At 42.6% G+C, this 21,531-nt stretch overlaps 1 protein-coding gene across 7 annotated transcripts in view; it reads right to left on the bottom strand.

Annotated features, from left to right (window-relative positions):
• The window catches only part of LOC307015360 (protein sidekick-2-like), an 86,692-nt gene extending 66,294 nt beyond the window's left edge, over nucleotides 1-20,398 (bottom strand). For 5 of the 7 annotated variants that reach the window (XM_079643898.1, XM_079643901.1, XM_079643900.1 and 2 more), the window contains exons 1-2: nucleotides 20,150-20,397; nucleotides 19,539-19,857 (exon numbers count right to left, since the gene is read on the bottom strand). In XM_079643898.1, coding sequence (XP_079500024.1) covers nucleotides 19,539-19,695 — 157 coding nt within the window. In that variant the 5' untranslated portion in view covers nucleotides 19,696-19,857; nucleotides 20,150-20,397. Of the gene's footprint in view, nucleotides 1-19,538; nucleotides 19,858-20,149 lie in introns of all 7 variants that reach the window. The other 2 variants (XM_079643902.1, XM_079643904.1) reach the window with 1 other exon arrangement.
• Between the last annotated feature and the right edge of the window lie 1,133 nt (nucleotides 20,399-21,531).

Here is a 21,531-nt window from a genome sequence, read left to right as displayed (position 1 = left end):
CGTAGTGTGGCCTCAGCGGTTATCACAATATATGAATGATGTAGACAATCATCATGATGGAGTGGTTGAGCTTTGTGTGTAGGGAATATGTAATGCATACTCTATGTGTCCAGGCCGAGCTGTTCAAACAGTATCTTTATGGTTGGATGTGTCCCCGGGGAAAGCAATGCAGAGGTTAGACACAGAGACACAGATTGAAGACTGGCCACCTTTCTGCTACAGGGCCTGGCCACCAACCTCAGAGAATTTTTAATGGCACACTAAAATGCTGCGTAAAGACTAAATTGCTGCCCTCAATGGGCAACAGATGATGGAATTAAAGAGATTTAGAGCTATGGGGGAAATGGGCTGTGCATGTTTGATGTGGGCCTGTGAATGAGGGAAGAGAGGGGAAGAGAGGAAAGAGGGCAGCAGAGCAAACCAAGGCAGCATCTGGCCCTTGTAGGGACAACACAGCCCTCTGGGAAGTCTCTACGGAGCGAGAAAGGGGCTGACTGATAGCTCTTTCTAACACCCACTACGCGCACAGACTGGCACTCAGCTACTAGTAACACCTGCTGCACCCATATGGCACTACAATATCACCCATCACCTAAACAAAACTAGAACATGCGAGGCATTAAAAAAAAGTCCTAACTGTGAAATTGCAAGGCCACACAAACACTCATCCAAACCCTAGCCCTACTCATAGGCCCTACTCCAGGTAACCATAGCAACCCCTCACCTGTCGCCTCCTCGACAAGAATAGGCAGACAGCCAGGTCAGAGTGACACATTTCCTCTAACTCACAAATACACATGTGCTACGCGGTACTCTCTTATATTTCCAACAGAGCATAAGCAGGCACACATAGTACTACTGTGTATACATATAGGATTTATTATCCCTCGCAGATGCACACAGACACATAAGCACAATAACAGATTTAATCTTCACTACTCTTCACTACTACTTTTTAGAGCAAAATGGCTTCAGTCGCCCACCAAAATGGCAACAGTTATCCTGACCTGGCATATTCTGAGCCCAAGTGAAAACGTGGCCCAGTATAAAGGGCCAGTAGGCTGCAGCAGCCTCTCTATTCATTAGAGACAAAACCTGGATCTGTGGCATGATCTGGCCGGCTGGACTTATGAATAGAGCCAGCAATTCAGCAACGGCAGACCCTGTTAACCATTTAACTATCTCGCTGTATACAACATAGAGGGAGAGGGAGGTTTTGGTGTGTGGTTCTAGAGGGGATAAACGTAAAAAGTAAAAAAACTGGCACTGACGATGACAGCTCTGCGTAGCTTCTGATCGAGCCATGAGCCACACAAAGAGACTGGGGATTCCAGACACACGGCTGCCATATACAGGGCGACAAGGAGTAAAAGAACTCCAGCAAAAATGTACTAACCACAGCCTCATCCCTCACGACTCTCCCACACAAACTTGTGCTTTTATCTCATCCCAAGTGTGGAGGGATGTTAAAAATAATTCAGAGAAGAAAGGGGGGCTAGCAGACTGATAGATTCAAACAAGCTCTGGTGTAATTGATGAAGCTTAATAAGTTGGGATGGGACAGGCTTTAGACTAGGTGATAAGAGGGGGATGGGCCCCACCACCTTGGCTCTCATTTTCCCTCGCTCCCCTCGGCTTTCATCTCACTGCACACCGCAGACCCAGTGACTCACCCAGCGAGAAAAACACAACCAAAACCAATAGCCGGCAGATAACATCTCTTACGCTAACAAGCTTTTCACTTGGGGATACCATCAACTCCCTGGTTTTTTATCATACAGCTAATTAAGGACAGACTGAGAAGCAGACCTGCAGCTATCTATCCACCCTTTTTGTATCCTCCTTCCTCTTACTCTCTGTCAAATCAGCTGCTTTTCACTGTCTCTGTCACTCTTTCTGTCATTCTCTCTGCCTCTTTCTTTCACTCATACACACACACCCGCACACATACACACACACTCTATGTCTCGTTTCAATCCACACTCCATTCACTTGCTTCTTTCTGCCTCTCTTTCCAATTCACTACCACTGCAGCCATCCCCAGCACTGTGTCCAGCCCAAGGCCACTACTGCCTCTTAATCCCATTAGACCAAACACAATCAATTATCCAGCCAGCCATAAGGATCTGAAAGCATTAAAAGGTTAGCTCAGGAGATTTAGAGCCATTGATGTCTATGACAGGACTGAACCCCTCGTCCCCCTCCTGTGAGCACTCCCTGCTTATCAGAGCGTTAGAGTCTGTGTGTGTGTGTGTGTGTGTCGGCGTGTGTTCATCAACATGACACCCCGGCACCGACTTGACCCACCATGCATTGCTTGCGGATCTTTAATCATGTCCCTGCAAGTCCCGGCAAATTACTGCCTTGTGATGGTAATCAATAAAAGCGATAAACGCAGCCAGGGACTGCAGCTGCTGGGGTGAAGAAATACCGCTGTGGCCGCTGGTTGAGTTCTCATAATCTGAACCCTCTTCTTGCCAAGAATAAAGTGTGTGGGGGGGGGGGAGGGGGGGGGAAGAAAAACTCTCTTCTTCCAACTAGGAGAGGCACAACATGTGGGGAGAGAACAATGCGTCCTCATACACTGGACTGCCATAGACAAATGAAAGAGATGTGGAGTCACAGGTGCAGGTCAATCAACGCTATCAGCAGGTAGACTGATATAATCATATTGTAATCTGGACGATCCCCACCACCTCCCCTCCACAAACTCCATGCCCTTCTGCCGCTCCATTCATCGCTTCATCTATTTTTCTCACTCCCTCCCCTTTATCTTTCCCATACAAGCCTTTCTTTCACCCTCCCTTCACTGACTTGTTCCTTTTCAGGCAAGAAAATTAAATATGATCATTCCTCTTCAAAGGCACCACTATTAGCTGCATAATGAATATTCAGTTAATGTAGCAGAGAGACTGTGTGAGTAACAGTAATAAGCGACAGGGAGGAATAAAATGTGAACCTCTCAGACCGGTTTTCAACGGCCTTACTGCACAACTACAAAAAAAATGAATGTGCACTGGCATATCATTTCCCATATACTTCACAGCCAAATAACACGAAACATTAATTATTACAAATACCTTATTACCATGAATAAGCAGTCCTGTGACATTTAACAATGTGATTGTAGATCTACCTCATCAGAATGCAATACATCATTTATGGCTCATTAATATTTCCAATGATGAATCATTGATTATATGGCTATTATGAAATACTTCCTCAAATCTCATGTCCCTAATACGACCTCAGCTGGAAAATCATTTGGCTAAGGCTTGAAAGGCACTGGAGCACTTGTGGCTCTTACTTTAACTCCACTCCTAAGGACTTGTCGGTCTGCGCTCCAGATGCAGCTGCCAAGCACCTTCTCCACCGGGATTCAAATGTGTTTCCTCATGCAGACACGATAGCCACTTTCCAATTTCAACTTCATCTTAAACCACCAATTTCTGCTGCCGTGGCGGTGATTGAAATATGAAACCTGCATATATACAGGCCATTAAAGCGAATACAAGGCCCCAGCTGATGCATGTCTGCCCGGGAAAGTAAGAGCAGAAGAAACAACAGGGATCAGCTACAGTCGGAACACATTTCTATTTATTTATTATTCAATAACGTTGAATTGGCCCCTGACCCCCTGCAGCAACTCAGGCCAAACTACCCTCAGAAGAAAATCGCAGCCAAGCTGAATCAGGAGGAAATCAAACACGATCCCTGCGGCTCAGTGGTAAGAGAGTTCAAGTCTGACAGAATTTGATGAGTCTCCCCTTTGAGTAAATCCTTTTTGCTGTTTTTGATTCATGCGAAACAGAAGTCGAAAGCAGAGACATTAAATTCCTACAGCAACATCACGAACAGACATGCCAACATAGAAATAACAAGTAAATAAATGAGTCATCCCATTAAGCAGAATTGTTATGAGCATCCTAGAAAGTGATGAGCATTTTTCTGAGCCTGCGTTTGCTCTCTCTCCCTCTCTCTCTCCGTCTCCTACCCCTCATAACGACATGCTTTTTTCAGGGGCAACATGTAGTGCTTTTATCTGTCCTTAATGCCTTTCCAATTTTCAACAGAACCGTTTGATGGGTAGGTACTTCTAAACTAATTTTAGCTGGAGAGAAAAAAATTATAAAGTAACAGTTGTTCAAGTGCAAAATAAATGAATTAAGTAGCATAGCACATAGCAAATACACCAGGAAATAGAGGGGGGATTAGAGAGGTAAGGGGCAAATGCTGCTAACACACTGTTGTCTGCAGCTTTCAAGGTTGTTTCAACTGTTAACTAGAGATTGAAATTCCTGAAGAAATTGCTAGTGGGAATGCTTTATGCTGAAAAGCTGACGCTAAACTGCTATGCTGAAATGTAATGTGTAAGAAGAAAGGGAAGATTTTTTTTTTTCTTCAATTTAGATTGAAATGATACATGTACACTGGGGACTTGAATGTGTGATGAGAGAAGAAAATAAAGTAAAAAGGCTTGGAAAAGCAGCAGAATATTTGAACTGCAAACTTTTGAACTAACTTAATGGTGAATGATCTGTCGCCATGCCAATGGCATTTGATGGCATCCCATAATATGATTAGATGTGTTGATGGCTGCATTGTTACCAAACCTGTGAAGTTTTGGGCCATTTGAAGCATTTTCACTGAAGTTATGAGAAAACCGTGTTTCAAGGCGGGCATTGTGTTGCCATGGCAACAACATTTGAAGAAATCTCAAAACTGTCCCGTAGATGTCTTCACGGCTGGACTATCAGCACACATGTGAAGTTTGAGCACTTTTTGAACATTTTCATATGAGTTATAGCGTCTTTTATGGCGAGGGATGCGTTTCCATGGAAAAAGGCATATGATGAAACCCGATAATTGACGTAGAGCTGTTGAGGGCTGGACCGTTAACCATTATCTGAAGTGTGGTGCTGTTTTGACCCTTTTCATAGGTGTTACGACAACATCGTGTTTTATGGCGAGGGATGCGTTTCCACGGAAACGGCATATGGTGAGATGTCAGATTTGGCGTAAAGCTGTTAAGGCATGGACCGGTGATATACAAGCAAAGTTTGGGGGACGATTGGGCATACTTGCCAACCCTCCCGATTTTCGCGGGAGACTCCCGATTTCATAGCCCTCTCCCAGTTTCCTCCCGTGGTCATAATTCTCTCGCATTTCTCCCGATTTCTGACAAAATCCGATTTACTCACGACTGTTTCCACTTGGACTTTAGTACAGCTACACCATTGTTTGGTTTCCATGGTAGCGTGTCTCTTTAGTAGCGCGCGCAACTGAAAGTCAAGAGGGTGAGGCCGATAGTCACAGAAAACAGAACAAGAATCGACAACTCGACCCTCTGGTTTTGAAATGCTCCCGATTTCTGAGGTCTCAAGGTTGGCAAGTATGCGATTGGGCCGTGTCCATTGGAGTTACAGCGACATCGTGTTTTATGGCGAGGGTGGTCTCTACGTCAATTATGGGGTGTCATCATGACACCTCATAATTGACGTAGAGCTGTTGAGGGCAGGACCATTAACCATTATCTGAAGTCTGCTGCTCTGAGCATGTCAGTTGGAGTTATGACATCATCATGTTCCATGACACAGGTGTTTATATTTGAGCTAACAACGTGTCCAGAGATCAAAGGTTTCCATGGTGATCAAATAAATGTGGCAAAGGCTCAAATTTGTTGAACAACACATTTGTAACAGGTTTGTTAAAGGTGGGGTAGGTAAGTTTGAGAAACCGGCTCGAGATACACTTTTTGTTATATTCCATGGAATGCTCTTAACATCCCGATAGCAATGAATATCTTAAGTGCTTTTACAACAAATCCATAAAAAAATGTCATCTGTGGAAGCCGTAGTACTGTAAAAAGTACGACCAATCATTTTAGCCGGCCCGGCTAAAGTAACTGGATGGCCTACCTGCCTGTCAGCCTTCCATCTCGTGCACAAACTTATCTCGTGCCCTCATTGGTCATGTGCGCGTTCGTGTGTGTTGGAGGAGGGGCTCTGTAAGGAAATGGCAGATTTTTCCCGGCTGTGTATTTTCAAATTCTAGCACACTCTGAACTGGAAAGTCAGAAAGCCCAACTGCTTCAACTTAAATAGATGGCTGGAGGACTTCCTAAACATCTTAAGTATGGAAGAAGCTGCTTTCTCCCTGTTATATTTGGTTAAGGCAGACAACAGGCTTTGGCATAAGATAAGGGCTTTCCTGGACTCAAACCATCTCGGCTGCCAACAATAATGATTATAATAAAGAGAAATTAGCTATGAAGAAACAGAAAAATAACGGTAATAATAATGAAAGAATTGAAATGGGAAATGGATGAATAGGTGAATTAATCATAAGAGGAAGAGATGTGTGTGTGTATATGTATATGTGTGCACTGCATAATATATATATATATATATATATATATATATATATATATATATATATATATATATATGTATTTATTTGACTATTTATCTATTTATTTACCTATTAAACAATGACGTATACCTATATTATGAAGCAAATCATGTATAAATACAACAACATATGCATACATCAAATGTAACTGACACTGTAATCCCCCTGCCCCCCACCCTTGATGTTATGTCCTGTCCTACTTGTGATGTGTGTGAGCCATGTCCTTGTCCGTGTGTTTTTGTCTTTTGAAAATGTTTAATAAAATCTAAATGTTAAAAAAAATATTATAGCGCACTCAAGCTGGTTTCTCCAAAATTACCTACCTCACCTTTAATTGACCAAAAAATATGAACAGTTGGAAGATTGAAAATGGGATTATTATTAGGATTATTTGTAGGTCCTTGAAAAGTAGAATCATTTAGAAATATGTGAACATTGAAGTTTCTATTTTAGAAAAGCTGACACTGTAGAGCATCGCTGGTTTTAAAAGTGATTTATAAGAGTCATGTTTAAAGATGTGCAATACTTAAAACGTTTATAAAGATCCTCTGAGTGTGTGTCATTAGTTAGATGATAAAATGTTAGGGATAAATACCTTGACATATTGACTACGAGAGCTTGAATCAAACAAGCAAATCTGTAAAAGTAAGTATCAGATTTAAAAGTTGTGTTACACGAATAATGTCAGAACCATGTGTGACATTTTAAAGTTGGAAGGTTGTAAAGTTGAATGATAAAAGTAATAGCCATTGATTCCCGACCGAGCTGAACATTTTGATGTTTGAATGGAGTTTCTGCGATGTTCAATTTGGGGGAAGAAGCAGCGCAAAATAACCCGGCGGAAAAATAAAGAATTGTGTGCGTAGTATAACAGATAGTGGGAATGCTGTGTCAGCATTCCCACTAAATTAGTTCAGTTTGATGGCTTGAATCCACTGGTGCAGTCTAACCCGGTTAAGTCAGATGCTCAATGAGTTTTCTCTGGGCCTTATACTGGGCTGCTGCTCTACAGGAACCTGGCTCAAGGTTAGCTCCATGGTGTCAGTCATACCCAATGTCCGGCGCTCACAGTCTGCCATCCTCCTCAAGTGGCTGCCAGAGAACACTCACCAAGGTTACGTCTGTCAGCGCCAATGAGTATTCCACTTATCTCAATCAAAGTCCTTCACAAATCTTTGAGGGATTGGTCCTGCCTGTGCTTCAAACTCTGGGAAAATACGTGTATTAACTTAAGGAGGGGAAATGAAAGGGAAACAGTCACGCTGTTGCACCTAAACTGAACAGCTTGACAAATAACATCTTGGATTATTAAGCAGCAACCAATCAAATAAACAGATTCAATTAATCAATTAAAATTGTTTCCTACCGAGGGAAACAGATGAAGACATTTGCATATTCTTGTTTGCCATAAATCTGGTCTGTGTTAAAGAAAGAACACAATGAGTGATACTTAATTTGTCTGTGGGCCACGCTGGGATGACTGGAGATTTTCTTTCTTTTGATGTTGATATATAGAAAAATAAAAATACATCTTTAGAAAAAAGAGCCTGTGTGTGATGGACTGCACAAAGATTACTATCTGATTTCAAGAAAAAACATATAAATACTGCATATCTTTTCTACAGATTTCAAACAGCAAATGTAGGAATAAAAACATTTCTCATGTATATTGGATACACTTTGTACAAATGCCTTGCAATTAACATCCATTTGTTATAAATAGCCATGTAAGGTAATGACCATGTTTAAATGGCAAAATACAAACCGAGAGATGAATTGACACATCTTTATGTCCCCAAAGTGAGTCTGATAATAATGAATAGTGCTTTTATGACAAATTACTGCACTATGTTTCCACAGGAAACAGTCTATAAATTGGTCGGCGGGCAATGTAAATGTGTTATTTGTGCAGCATAAATCCCCAGCTAACAATATGACACCTGTGGATTTTCAAAATTACAAAAAAATCCTCTTTCAGCCCACCCACCTGCTTGATAATTAAATGTGTAATATCAAATGATCCACTTGCTGTGACATCATACACAAATGGAGCAATTAGTCACAATGAATACTAGAGTAATTATTATTGTAGAGACATAACAGTGAGGTAGACACTGGCTTTGATGTATCAGATTGTTTGTGTCCAGTGGGTAAATAGTATCACTCGATAACAAGATTGTCATTCTTAAATACTGGCGCCTTTTTGAATGTCATCATGATGGGGCATTTATTTGTGTATGTGTGCGTGTGTGTGTGTGTGTGTGTGTGTGGGGGGGGTTGTTTGTCTGATCCCTCCATCTCCAGGGGCAGCGGTTCCCTCTTTCATCAACCATGCCAAACCAATGTGACTGTCACTCCCAATCTGCACAGAGAGGGGAGGCCGTGCCTATTTTTATAAATGTATTCATATTCATTAGCCCCGAGTGTCATTCATAGCAGCAGTTCTTTAATGCAGCGCATAATCATCAGAGGCTGGAGGAGCCTGCCTTCTCTCATCCCACAAATTAATAACACAGGCAATCACTGCAAAGGTGTCTACTGTCAAACAACAATGGCTCCTGATTTTCATCAACCGTGCGCACCTCCTCATTTCCACATGACACACAAAAAGCACTCATCAGTGGCTCCCCTTGGGGAATCTAAAAAAAAAATACCATTGTACCAGCCTTTGAAATATGAAATCATTCATTTAAGTGAGAATGAATTACAACTGCTTTTTTTTCCCCTTGACCCACCGCAGTCTTCTGCCTCATAACATCTTGGTGGCAACCGGTTAATTGTGCATAATAACTGGTGTGAACGTCGGCTGCTAATGAGAGCAATTAGGCATCAGATTCGCAGGATTTGACTTCAGTCGCTCACTCAAAGACAGCACACTTTGCCTCAACGGGCTCGTATGTGTCACATAAAGCACATGATAAACTACTTCACATCAACAACCAGAGCGCATTTTCAATCACTGATAACTGGGAAAAATCCCACTCCAAGCCTGACTTTACTCTACAATTTAAGAAAAAATATGGTTTTTATATAATCATTTTCACCCATTGTGTTTGTCTTTATGCTGTCCATCCACTTTCTGATACACCATTTTGCGCACTGTCCCTCCTGAAGTAATGGATGTGGGCTGCTTCTCACAGCCTTGCCATGTTTTTTTCATGGCCATTGTTTCTGCTCCACCCCACTTTAAATCAAGAACACAATGCATCCCTCCCCAGCCCCACCATACTTCACTCTGGACAACATTAATAAAACAAGCTTTCAATGATGCAGAGTGCAACGCCACATTGGGCTGTGAGCAGTGGTGTGATTAAAGCTTTTAAACACCGCCTCCCTTTGAGTTTGCATATGTCAGCTCTGCAGTATGTGTTTGTAACAACGCTGGTGGGGAACATGCTCTATCTGTCGTTCACCCCGTCTCTTTTTCTCTTCTTGACTATTCCTCACTAATGCAGTGGGGGCAGGAAAAGAGCTGGGTCCACTTTAACAAAGCAACAACAGAAGCTTCAACAATAAAATTGGACTGAGGTCCACGGAGGAAGATAAAAGTGGGAAGGTAGCTGCTGTGCTACAGTGATTGTGTCTATTGTCCAGGTCTAACGGCTGCACTGTCTTCCAGTCTTTGCATACTGCACAAACCCAGTCAACCCACTTATTCCACTCTGTTACTTCAGAAAATTCTGTTTTCTGTTGCAGCTTTTCTTTTAGAGTCACTGTGAAGCATTTTGAAAGACACAAGCGGATGAGCAAAACACAAAGTAATTTCTTCTCACAATTCCTTCTCTATAATCTAATGACGGCGACCCCTTGAGTGATTACAAAAATTTAAATAAAGCTTTTTAATTGAATTTCATGAAATTAAACATCGGCCAGAGCAACTTCATTAAACTGATATAATCCCTCTGACTCTCCATTTCTGCTGTGCCCACTGGCATAGAACATGTCCAGCATTGCTGCAATAAGATATGTGCTCAAACATTTCCTTTCACAGAACAAGAAAATTACTCCACTTGCAAATGAAAACAGCTTGACCAGTAATTTGTGAAAGCTTTGACGACAATGACACAGAAAATTGCCAAAGACCTGTGAAGGAGCAACACAAGCAGCTGCAGCCATCGACTGGAATCTGCTCACAAACTACATGAGGCGACCCTGCTTTGGCTTCTGCCGCAATTCTCTTGCTTAAGTCAGGCATCACAAATCAGTTTTGAGCCATCATATGTGTGTCACATGTGATGTAGATCGGATTTGGCTTTACTCTCTGGGGTAAAGCTCTGTGTGAGCCTAGAGTGTGTTCACATGTCAGCTGCATCTCCAGCAAAGAGACTGGGGGCCAACATTGTCAAAAGGCTTGTGGTTGCGGTACAGTACATGTCCCCAAAAGGGGACGCTCAGGCGCGTTTGTTTAGGTACGTCTTTCTGGTTCTGAGACAAGAGGAGACAGTGACCAGAGTATTTGGGACATGGCAGTCCCCTGCAGAATTAAACAGGCTGTGTTTCAGGCCCCAGTGACAGGAAATCTCACTCAGATCACAAAAGGCAGCACTGATTGTGTCTGACATGTGCATCTTCCCTCAGATGAATTGTCTTTGTTTTGTCTGGATTATTTGTGTGTAGTTATTTTGTGTTTTTGTGAATCCTTTGTGTTGTGTGCGCCCTAGAGTGGGACTGTTTTTTTTTTTCACCCACTGCCTACTTCACACAAATTGAAAATGTGACCTTTCTTATACACATTGCCTGTCTGCATGACTTTATTAGATTGTACAAAAAGCTTATTTCGATTAAACAATTAGACTCTAAGGGATAACCAGATTGTGTTGTGTCTAACAGGCCGAGCACACCATAGACATGCGGTCGTGAATGTATAAAAAGGGTGGCAGGGGGAGAAGGGGAAGGGTTACTGTTTGGGATCAAACTGGGCACACTAATCCCTTTGATCCCCCCATTTTACTGTCAGCTGTTTCCTAGCTACTGTCGGATCTGCACACAATTTAGGATTTGTGCTACTGTACACCACAGCAATCTCTACCCCACTGATGCAGCGCTCTCCTTTCTTTCCTCCATCAATACCCCACCAATCCTCCCCACCATACCCCCACACATATTGCCTCCGCACAACGTCTATAGCAATATTTATTTCTCTTTCTGTTCCCCTTTCACCATCACTTTATTGCCGTTGGCCTCAGCTGCGACATGGCATGGAGACAGGTTGAATTGGAACATATTTTGCACAGAAGACCATCAGAGCATGACTCTTCACATTGAAAAACCTGATTCTGATTTTGTCTATTCACACGGGACACCAAGGCTGCGCCCCACTTTCATTAGTTGTGCTGAAAAACAGCATTCTAATACTGGTTTGGTTTGAGAAACAATAAGCGCACGTGTGCAGATAAATGTGTTAGAGGAAGAAAATATTTCTGCGAATCAGTCGTACATACAAACATTTGCTGTGTTCATGTCTGTGCATCTGCTTACATGTATTAAAGCAAAAAGGATTTGTTTATTGGAAGCCACCTATCAAAGGAAAACAAGTGGATCTGCACAGGTTTTCCTTCGTCCTTGTCAGCATTGCTTTCTTTCAGAGGTGCAACGCCCTGCAGACTCCCCACTTAACCACTGAGGAGCTCTCCCAAACTGATCTTAAACCTTTCCAGGCAGTAACACACAACAGACTCGATTTGCGTATTGGCAGATTCATGCTTCTTTGTCAAACCCTGGCTCTGCATGGCCCTGCATCAATTAATTCTTTAAGCATGTAGGGGAAGAGTGAATACAACAAGTTTCTCAATTTGCTGATTTCAATGGGAGCTGCTGTGCTGTATTGATTTTCGAATACGCTGCACACCTACATAATTTGTATCATTCAACCAGTCAAGCTCTCAGACTAGCCCTATTTTTCTGTGGCTTTTTGTTCATTTTGTTAGTTTTCGATTAAGTGCTTTAAATCTCACCAGTCAATTATTTCTCTGGCACATAAATGAAAATGTATTCGAGGAAATTAAATGGTAAAGAAAATACCTTTATCCAAGGTAGACATTTGGACAAGTTATAGGAAAAGCACAGGTGTATTTACTAAGCTGCATTCCACTTAGGGGAGGCCCTGCTATTGTGCTCACTGGAATAGCTTACTGGGTCAATTAATGGAAGTGAGCCATTGTTAAAGTTAATGTAATGTTAAATTATACTTGTCCTACTATGACAAGGCAAAATGTCTGCTGTGAAAAGAGATCAATTAAAGTCGAATATGTCATCACTCATAGCTTTCACCGGAAATGTAGATGCATGAATATGAATATTTTTGAATTACCATATACACACCATCTGGCTGATGCTTGTTTTCTAGATGTGTAAATATCTCTCTTCATGCAATCTGCTTTAGGATAAAAACGCAGACTCCCATACAGTGCTGGACAAAGGCTCTGTCTGGGCTTTGATTCCTGGTTGAATCCCGCATATGGTTTCGGTCTGTAACCTGAAGCGCTTTGATGGCTTGCGCTGAGAGGCCAAGGAAAGGGAATCCAGATGTGACATGAGCCAATAGAGTAAGAAACCAGCAGTATTGCTGTCAGCTCCCATCACTATTACACTTCGTAATGGACAATCTGCTGATGTAAGAGGCAAGGACAGTGATCAAAGATATGTGTATTATAAAGTGCTGCCATACAGCAATGACAAGCAGCATTACTCTATGCCATGCATACCAGAGAGGACTCCCTTATCAGCATACACATAGCGGGATGCTGGATGGGATTGAAGGCAGGAATACCTTAAGATGTATCTCACTTGATGCCTTTGGATCTTCCTTGCTTTAACATCAACCTTGACATCCTTTGGTATCTCCAATGCAAGATATTTGTTTAGAGTGGAGGTGAAGTACTTTCAAAATGTGGTAGGAGTGGGAAGGGCTGATGTTGAGCTCTGTCTATCTTGGGGAAGAGGAGAGAGTCAGGTGTTGAGTCACAAAAGAGATATCGAACATGATATGGAATCCCATGTGGCAACAACCAGGACAATGGGGAATGTAAGATAGCTCCGATGGTTATCAGTGTGGGGGAAACTTCTGTGTAGCAATGCAGTGGGAGTCACCGACTCATGAAGGAGACACGGGATGAGCAGGAGCTTTGATGTCAAAGACTGATGGTTTATTTAGGAGTATCGGCCGGAGGATTCACATCAAAATTCACACAGTCACGACCTGACTGCACGGGAGAGTTGCCATGTCAATCCTGAAGCGCCTCTCTCTTGCTAGACCTTTTAACTGGTTTCACAGAGTAATCAACATATTTGAGGAGATAGACTAAACAGCTGGGAACACTGAATTACTTGCGTCTGACACTTATGGCCTCGAAGATTTCACACCTTGGAGTCCATAAACACCAAGAAGGAAGTGTTCCAGTGTACCCACAACAATAAACCATCTGTGACCGAGACTTGCCCGGTCATAGAATGGGAACAACAACATTATGGCTTAAGCAGCCCATTTCCTTAAAGGAGGTAACAGACGTCAGGGTTGGTCATACAGGTCAAAGGGCAAAAAGGTTAGATATTTAGGAGTCCAGGAGAATTATTCCCTAACAATTAGGACTGAGCATGCAGCTTTCAGAAGATGCAGCTTGAGGCATTTCGCCAGGACTCATAGAGGGACTGGTAGGCCTGCTGCCAAGCACAGCCTGAGTAGCAAGCTCGGCCCGGCTGATGGAAGGCATGGAGGCTCTTTCTTTTCCAGACGAGACCCTGCTCCAGTACTGGAAGTATGACCGTGAACTGATATTGTCTCTCTGTTCAAACAGCCCCGCCAAACTGCTAACCCATGGCCCCACCCCAAAGGCACATATACAGAAAATGCTTTCTTCAAACAGCAAGGTAAAAATGCGTAGAATCAGCTGAACAACACTAGTCTGATATCAAACAAGCAGGCAGTGAAGAAGAAACGAAAGCAAGAAAGAAAACATTCTATCCAGTTCCATATGTGTCAAGGTTTGTTCTTCATCTGATTTACTTATATTCCCTTTTACGTGTTTCTGTATTGAGTTGGAAAGCAATCTATCCACATACTGTAAACACATATTGAAGGGAATCATGCTGCTGGTTGTTGGGAAACACAGCCAAGTGTTGTGAATAACTAGGTTAAGGGTCAGCAGGACTATAGATCAGAATGTGAAGATGTGAATCCATTTAATGTGAATGGATAAATAACTATGGATTGGTACCACCAGTAGTTTTTACTAGGAAAAGGGAGACAAAATATGCCCGCCTCCCAACTCAGTTTCTCCTCCATTACTGTATTTCTTTGCCTCTTTTGCCATTTTATTCACAACACAAGAATACACTCACCAGTCCCCAGGAGGGGCAAGCTGAATGAGAGCAGAGATCCGCAGTGAACATTATGCTGTAAAAAGCATTGTTCCTCACCACAGTTTTTCCTTGAGTTGCCTTTGTGTTGTTCAAATGTTTACATGGAAGAGCTTGGGGGCTTCAAGACAGATGTATGGTCCAAGAAACCAGCCTCAAAATACCTATTTTCCCTGGATGGAAGTAATGACACCATTTGTGGGCTTTTCAGATAAACTATGATGTTTCAATGGAGCAGCATGCACAACATCGTTGCTCGCTTGTCACAATAATATCAGAAAAATTAAACAAATGGTGCCAATTATAATTCCCCTCCCTATCCAAGGTCATTTCCTTTCCATTTCTGTCCCAGCTCAGGACCTGTTCTGAGGCTTTTCTTTTTTTTCTTAATTGTTGAAAAGGGGCCTCCTGGACTTTTAGCTGGGAGAATTAATACGTGAAGAATTTGTCTCTTCCCCCTTGCAGTGATTCTCCCCTCAGTCTCATTAGTAAACAGGAGGAGAAGGAAACAAAACCGCACTCAGCTATGTGATTAAAATCGGCACCAAAAGAAGGACTTGATTCTTCAGTCGATGACGTTATTATTGAGAAATCTAATTTAAGAAGCCTATACCTTTCCTCAACTGTATTTTCACCCAGTAGGATAAAAACAAATATGCTTTCAGTGGATAAAGAAAGTCAGTCTGCATGAAATGATTGTGTGGGGTGAAGATGTTTCCCTTACTCCATACTGTAAGGGTACTGTGTGCCTTCTTTAATCTTTGGCCATTACCATTGTCAACAAACGCTCACATCATAGAGTAGGTACTGATTGCACAGCAAAGCTAAAGACTAGCATAGTAAGTAATCATTTCAGTCAGCTTCCCTAATATGGCACATGACAGACTCCTGGTGGGAGACTCTTTTCCCCATGCAAATAGCCATTACCATAGCCCTTTGGGCAAATGGCAATTACCGGGCAAGGGGTGAATGCCAAAACCCAGCGGTACTAGTTAATTTGATTACATTTCCATTATGAACTATAAACACAGTTTTGCTGCTCGACTGAGCCCGTTAAAGGCCTCCTGAAGCTAAAAAACGTTGACAGCTCAGCGGCCCTATTGTTCTCCGACAATAAAGTAGATCGTTATGATTTGTCACCCTTAAACAGGATAAGGCACTTATATCTTTTTTTGGGGGGGAAACATTAGCATGATAGTTATTATTATTTCAAAAGACAACAAGGTATCAGGCTCTTTCATTAATTTATTTGAAATGTTGCTGCCAGTGAGCACATATTTCTCCTTTTCTAATTCATCTGTGATATGTTCCATCTTGGTGAATAAAGTGTCCTTTGGCAACATGAATAAACATGTGTAGACAGCATTTGGCAGCCAGAGAAAAAAACTGCCAACCTGCTAGACATGGGAGGCATGCACTGAAGACACACAAGGAGCCTGATTTGGAAGCCATTCTGCCACCACGTTTCACCTCAGGCTGTGCAAGCCACTAACTGGTCTTTCTGGGCATGAGCCATGTTGCGAAGAAAACAAGCATTTAGTCCAAATTTCAGCAGACATCTGCTAGCTCTCTGGAGAAGTAAACATGTTTAATTAACTACATTTCACCAAACAGGGAAATACATATGTCATAAATATGCACCGTGTGTAATTATGGTATGGTGGCTGAGAAGTTACAGCACTTCCACTCCCACGTCAATGTGCCCCATATGGGACTTGTGACGTGGTCAAAGTGCTTTAAGTTGAGGAAGATGCAATTATTTCATCACATATAGCTCAAGATTCAGTATCATGTCTAAAATCAGATGCCAAGGGCCAATGTGACATCAATGTGAGTATGTGGGTCTACTTGTGTGGAGCTACATGCAAAACAGATTAAGCTTTCTATTATTTGTGATGGAGTGTTGTATGCGTGGGTGCAGACAGTCGGGTTTGTCATCAGTCTTTGTTGGAGCAAAGAGATGCCTTTGATTCTATTAGAACTGTATTATATTTCTCTTGATGGAGTTGTGTAATCTTGTACACATTGATCTTTCTATGTTTCAGTGGATGTGTTTGCATGCGTGTGTGTATTGGTGTGTCACTGGTGAATTATGATCCTGTGCCCGCATTAGAGCAGGGAGTTTTAATCACACAAGGATTCAGAGTGTTTTAAACAAATGCTTTTTTGTAAGCATGGTGGATTATCATAAGATTTAAAGATTTGGAAATGCCTGACAGCTGTCAGGCTGCATAATAACGTACGTCCAGAAAATTATAGCAGCTGCCGTTTGGCAGCGTATCAATGCTGGTATCTAGATTAAAGCTCAATAGCCAGAAATATACAGTAAGTGCCAGCAAACGACACACACACACACACACACACACACACACACACACACACACACACACACACACACACACACACACACACACACACACACACACACACACACACACACACACACACACACACACACACACACACACACACACACACACACACACACACACACACACACACACACACACACACACACACACACACACACACACACACACACACACACACACACACACACACTTCAGCGATAGAGACTTTGAGGAGTGGTGAGAAGATACAGAGATTGCTAAGAGGCAAAGAAAGACAAAACCTCACATCTATTTACTTGCTACTTCGATGAGGGGGCCGAATGTGTTTTAAAATGGCGTGCTGGGAGCAGCCTGTGGCAGGAGAAAGGTTCCCCCGTGGACTCTATCAGGTATCCTCTTGTGCACTGGAGCAGCCAGCAGTATTAAACACAGCAGGAGCCTCAGTATAGGAACCTGTTGAAAAACAAGTACACACCACCTCCGGTTCCCCAGGGCCTTGTGTGCCTGTATGTCGCCTAATTTATGACATCCTCAGAGGTCCTCCCCTCTCAGAGACTACAACATCTATAACTTTATGCACAAGCACAGCCGCACTGCCAGTGATTTGCAAACATGGATGCCCCGTGAGGATGAGATAGGCTTTCTCCTTCAGAAGAATAAGACCTCTCTGGCTTGTAAGAGAACCCCCTGCAAACACTGCAACAGCGTCTTCACTGAAGAACCTAAAGCAGCGGCGGTCTGCCATAGAAGAGGTCCTTCTCAATTGAAAGAGCGGGCAGACAGAGTGAATCTATCACCAATGCTAATGCGCAGCCGGGAACATTCAAGGGGCCTGAATACCAACTGCAAGATGAGAAAGGGGTCTGTTGGGGGAGAAAAGGTAAAACCCTGTGAAGTAGCCTTGAAGCGCTCAGCAGATCCTCACAGACTCCAGGCATGTTAGCTTGAGAAAGGGATGGTAATAACAGCTAGAGGAACTGTGCCCTGCATAATAAGAGACGCCTGAGACTCCTTTTAGATAAGGCTGGGAGCACTTTAGAGCAATGCGACCTGTTCAAAGACAAACAAGCAAAGGGATTATGCTGCTTTTAGCACTTACTGAGCATTGTGATTATAAGATCAACAGTGCAGAGAGAATACACTTCTCATACGAGTCAACTTTCAATGCAATCATTTTGTTCTCCTTTGGGACCTATGAAGTTATAATGCCTTAAGGATTGTCAAATATGCATCTTCATTTTGTGGTTCTGCATGACCCTATGTATAAGAAATCATAACCCTGCAGTTGGAACCTGAAGCATAAAGTTAAACGCCATTTAATGTTAATATGCACCAAGACTGCAGATGAAATTCATAGGCCAGTAAGCCGCACACACTTTGAACTTACCTTGTGAAAACTGGCACTTGTGCTTTTTCAATTCTGCAATAGAGGCATGAAGGATTTGCTCTAGCTGGCCTTCACCCCCAATATACCATGTAATGTATACCTCACTGGTAAGGAAGTACACGTCATCCACTGACAGATGCCAAGTGACAAGTGATACCATTTTTACAGTCATTGTTTGATTAGTGAAGATAATTTCTATGCCTTTATCCACATTTTTCTGATTGTGGTGGATATGAATGAGCCTTACATGTAGTAATTTATTCATTCTGTTCTATTACTTTCGCACTTCAAGTGAAAGAGCATACATGGACATAAGGCAAATGTAACACAACCTTCAAATAATGGCTTTGCTCCATTGTTCCAGTCACGTTCATACAAGGTAATGAGTGGCTCTGCTGCACTGTTAAGGTGGCAAGTAGGCAGGAGGGGCTACAAGCAGTGTAACTATTTGTATTGAGGTTCTTTTTTACAGTTTTAGTTGGTTTTAAATGATGTAAAACAGTAAAGCTAATCACATGCATGTGAATTATAACATCTAGACAATTTAACGTAGCAGAAGAAAGCACATTTTAGAGCAACATAGTGTGTTATAAAGATATTTAGGTGTAATAAAAATGGATCATAATGACAAATGCTAATGAGCTGATTAAAACACAACCTACATTTGCCACTAAATATTAGTGTCCTGCTTTTCAGAAGCAGACATTGAGCTTTGGGAGCATGCATGTGGTTACAATAGGGAATGTTGTGGAGGTTTATATACCTTGTTGTCTGTGAAACTTAAAAGGAAAATAAAACTCTGTTTCTGTGTGTCAGACCTTGGGCTACAATTTGGTTTAAGTTTGGCAATGTGACCAGATCAGTAAAAGCAAATCATTCGAATTTTTTACACCATTTTTTTTTTTTTTTTTTATCAGATAATTTTGCCTAACCTCGATCGAAACAAAAATATATCAACATACTTTCTTGTGCGCTTGTGTGCCAGCAACAATAAAGATGGGGGGGGGCTGGAAATCAGAGTTGTAAAAAATTACCTTGAGCCTGAGCGCTGTGGATAAAAGTCGCCGACAACAGAATCCAACAGGAGACCCACACCTGTCCGACCAGTCCAGCCCGCCCAGCTGTAACCATGGTCCGCGGCACCACCGTCGAGACCCCGGTGCGCCTTCCCCGTCTCCACGCTGGGGACATGTTGCTCGGTGCTCACACACTCCCGGGAAGTCCTGGCTGAGGTCCTGTGCGTCAGACTGCTCCTCACTGGCGATGAGGGTGAGTGACTGGGGGATTGTGGGGAGAGCTCACTCCGTCAGAGAGCACCGCGAAGGCAGACAGGCACGCGGTAGTATGAAAAGCCTGTGGACAAGTCCCGCATGAGCAAGGCGGAGTCAGTCCAATTGAATTTTCTCGGCAGTCAAGTGTGCGAGACGGAATATTGACATCATCTACTAACTGCTCCGAATAACCTCTGCATGAGTAGCAAAGAGAGATTAGTTAAATAAAAAAATATAGAGTATAAAACGAGTCGACACAGAGTGTAAGTTTTAATGATTAGATGTCAGCTTTTGCGCAATCCAAAATTGTAATGTCACTAATTATAAATGATAAAAAATCTCTTATTTGCGCATTTGTTCTTTAAATACTTTACCATTGCAGCTGCTTTTGAGCAAAGCACTCAATTTCATTACCAAGTGATCAGCAGTAGTTTGCACATAGCTTTCAGGTGTGTGCTGTTTGAAAGTGTAATACACCTTCCTATAAAGTATATTATGTGCGTAAAAAACGGTCTTTATAGTTCCATTGTGCCATTATACGCTGCCACAGACAGACTACACATTCCGGCATTTAATGAATTGACCATCTTCTTAAACCATAGCAGCGCGCACAACCCGAGCCCAGGACAAGTCAAGTGCTCTGTACGCTATTGCCCCCACGCGGCAGAAAGTTGAAGGACATTTCTATTTGGACAGCTGTGATTGATTGTTGACACGTTCAAACTAAAAGCCTGTTTTTTTCAAACTACCTGATGACAACTAAATCTTTCCAAATAGCCGATTTTGGATGTTTCTGCCAATGATAACGCATTAACTGGGTCACAAATGGTTTGAGCCCCCTTCTGTAAATCTATTTGTTCTGCACTGGCCTCAGTTAACCCCTGGCTCTGTGGTGTGGTTAAAAGCAGAACAGCCAAGCCATTACACAGACAAATGGCAAAGGAAATAGCTTACACCTGGGCAATTTAATGTGATTCAGAAATTAATCTGAGATCAAGCAGGATGGCAGACTGTTATCGTCTCTGAATGCTTGAGCCCTATCAGAATATTTCCTCTATCACGACACAGGGGATAAAAGGAGAGTTTGAAGGCACAGAAATGGGGGGGGGCACTTCAGAAACCAGAGGAGGGTACATATGGGCTGTGATTTCGGCTTTGTTGTCCTTGCCCCTTTTGAGCCTACTGAAAAAATGGCATGCGGGCAAAGTAAGCTTGAAAGAGCTGTCACAGTTTTTCTGCCTTAAAAACATACCCGTCTGTGTGCCATTAGATTTTGTGAGTACTATCAACTACAGGGAACATCCAAGCTACGATGAGCGAGGTAAAGTCTGCCGCTGTTTTATAAAGAGCCTGGTTAAAGTGTAAACAGAGGTGGTTCTCTCTGCCTGTGGGATGTTGCCTCACCTCAGTCCCTTTTTATGCTGTGCTTTGTGTAGTCCCGCAGTGATTTCCCCTGTCCTTTGCTCTACAAATAACCAACTTCCCATTTTCCCTTTGACTTAAAGCTACAAAGAAGCTTGTTTGGTGTCATCCATATCTCCCTCCCTTTTTATTTTCTCTACCCCCACCCTGCTGCCACCACCTTGCACCAATCCCCTCCTGATAATGATGTGCTGATTATTAGGCTCTTAGGCCAGCAGATTGCTCTCCAGTCTCATTCGCATGCAGTGGAAAATTGCTGCTGTCTTGGAGCCCCCCCGTGCGTATCAGGCAGGTTGACATTAGCAAGCTGTTGGGAACAGTGCTCAGGCACCGG

The sequence above is a fragment of the Notothenia rossii genome (genome assembly GCF_949606895.1).
Source record: "Notothenia rossii genome assembly, chromosome: 8".
Taxonomy (NCBI): domain Eukaryota; kingdom Metazoa; phylum Chordata; class Actinopteri; order Perciformes; family Nototheniidae; genus Notothenia; species Notothenia rossii.
The sequence above is the reverse complement of the archived record's forward strand: the minus strand, read 5'-3'. Positions and strand labels throughout refer to the sequence as shown.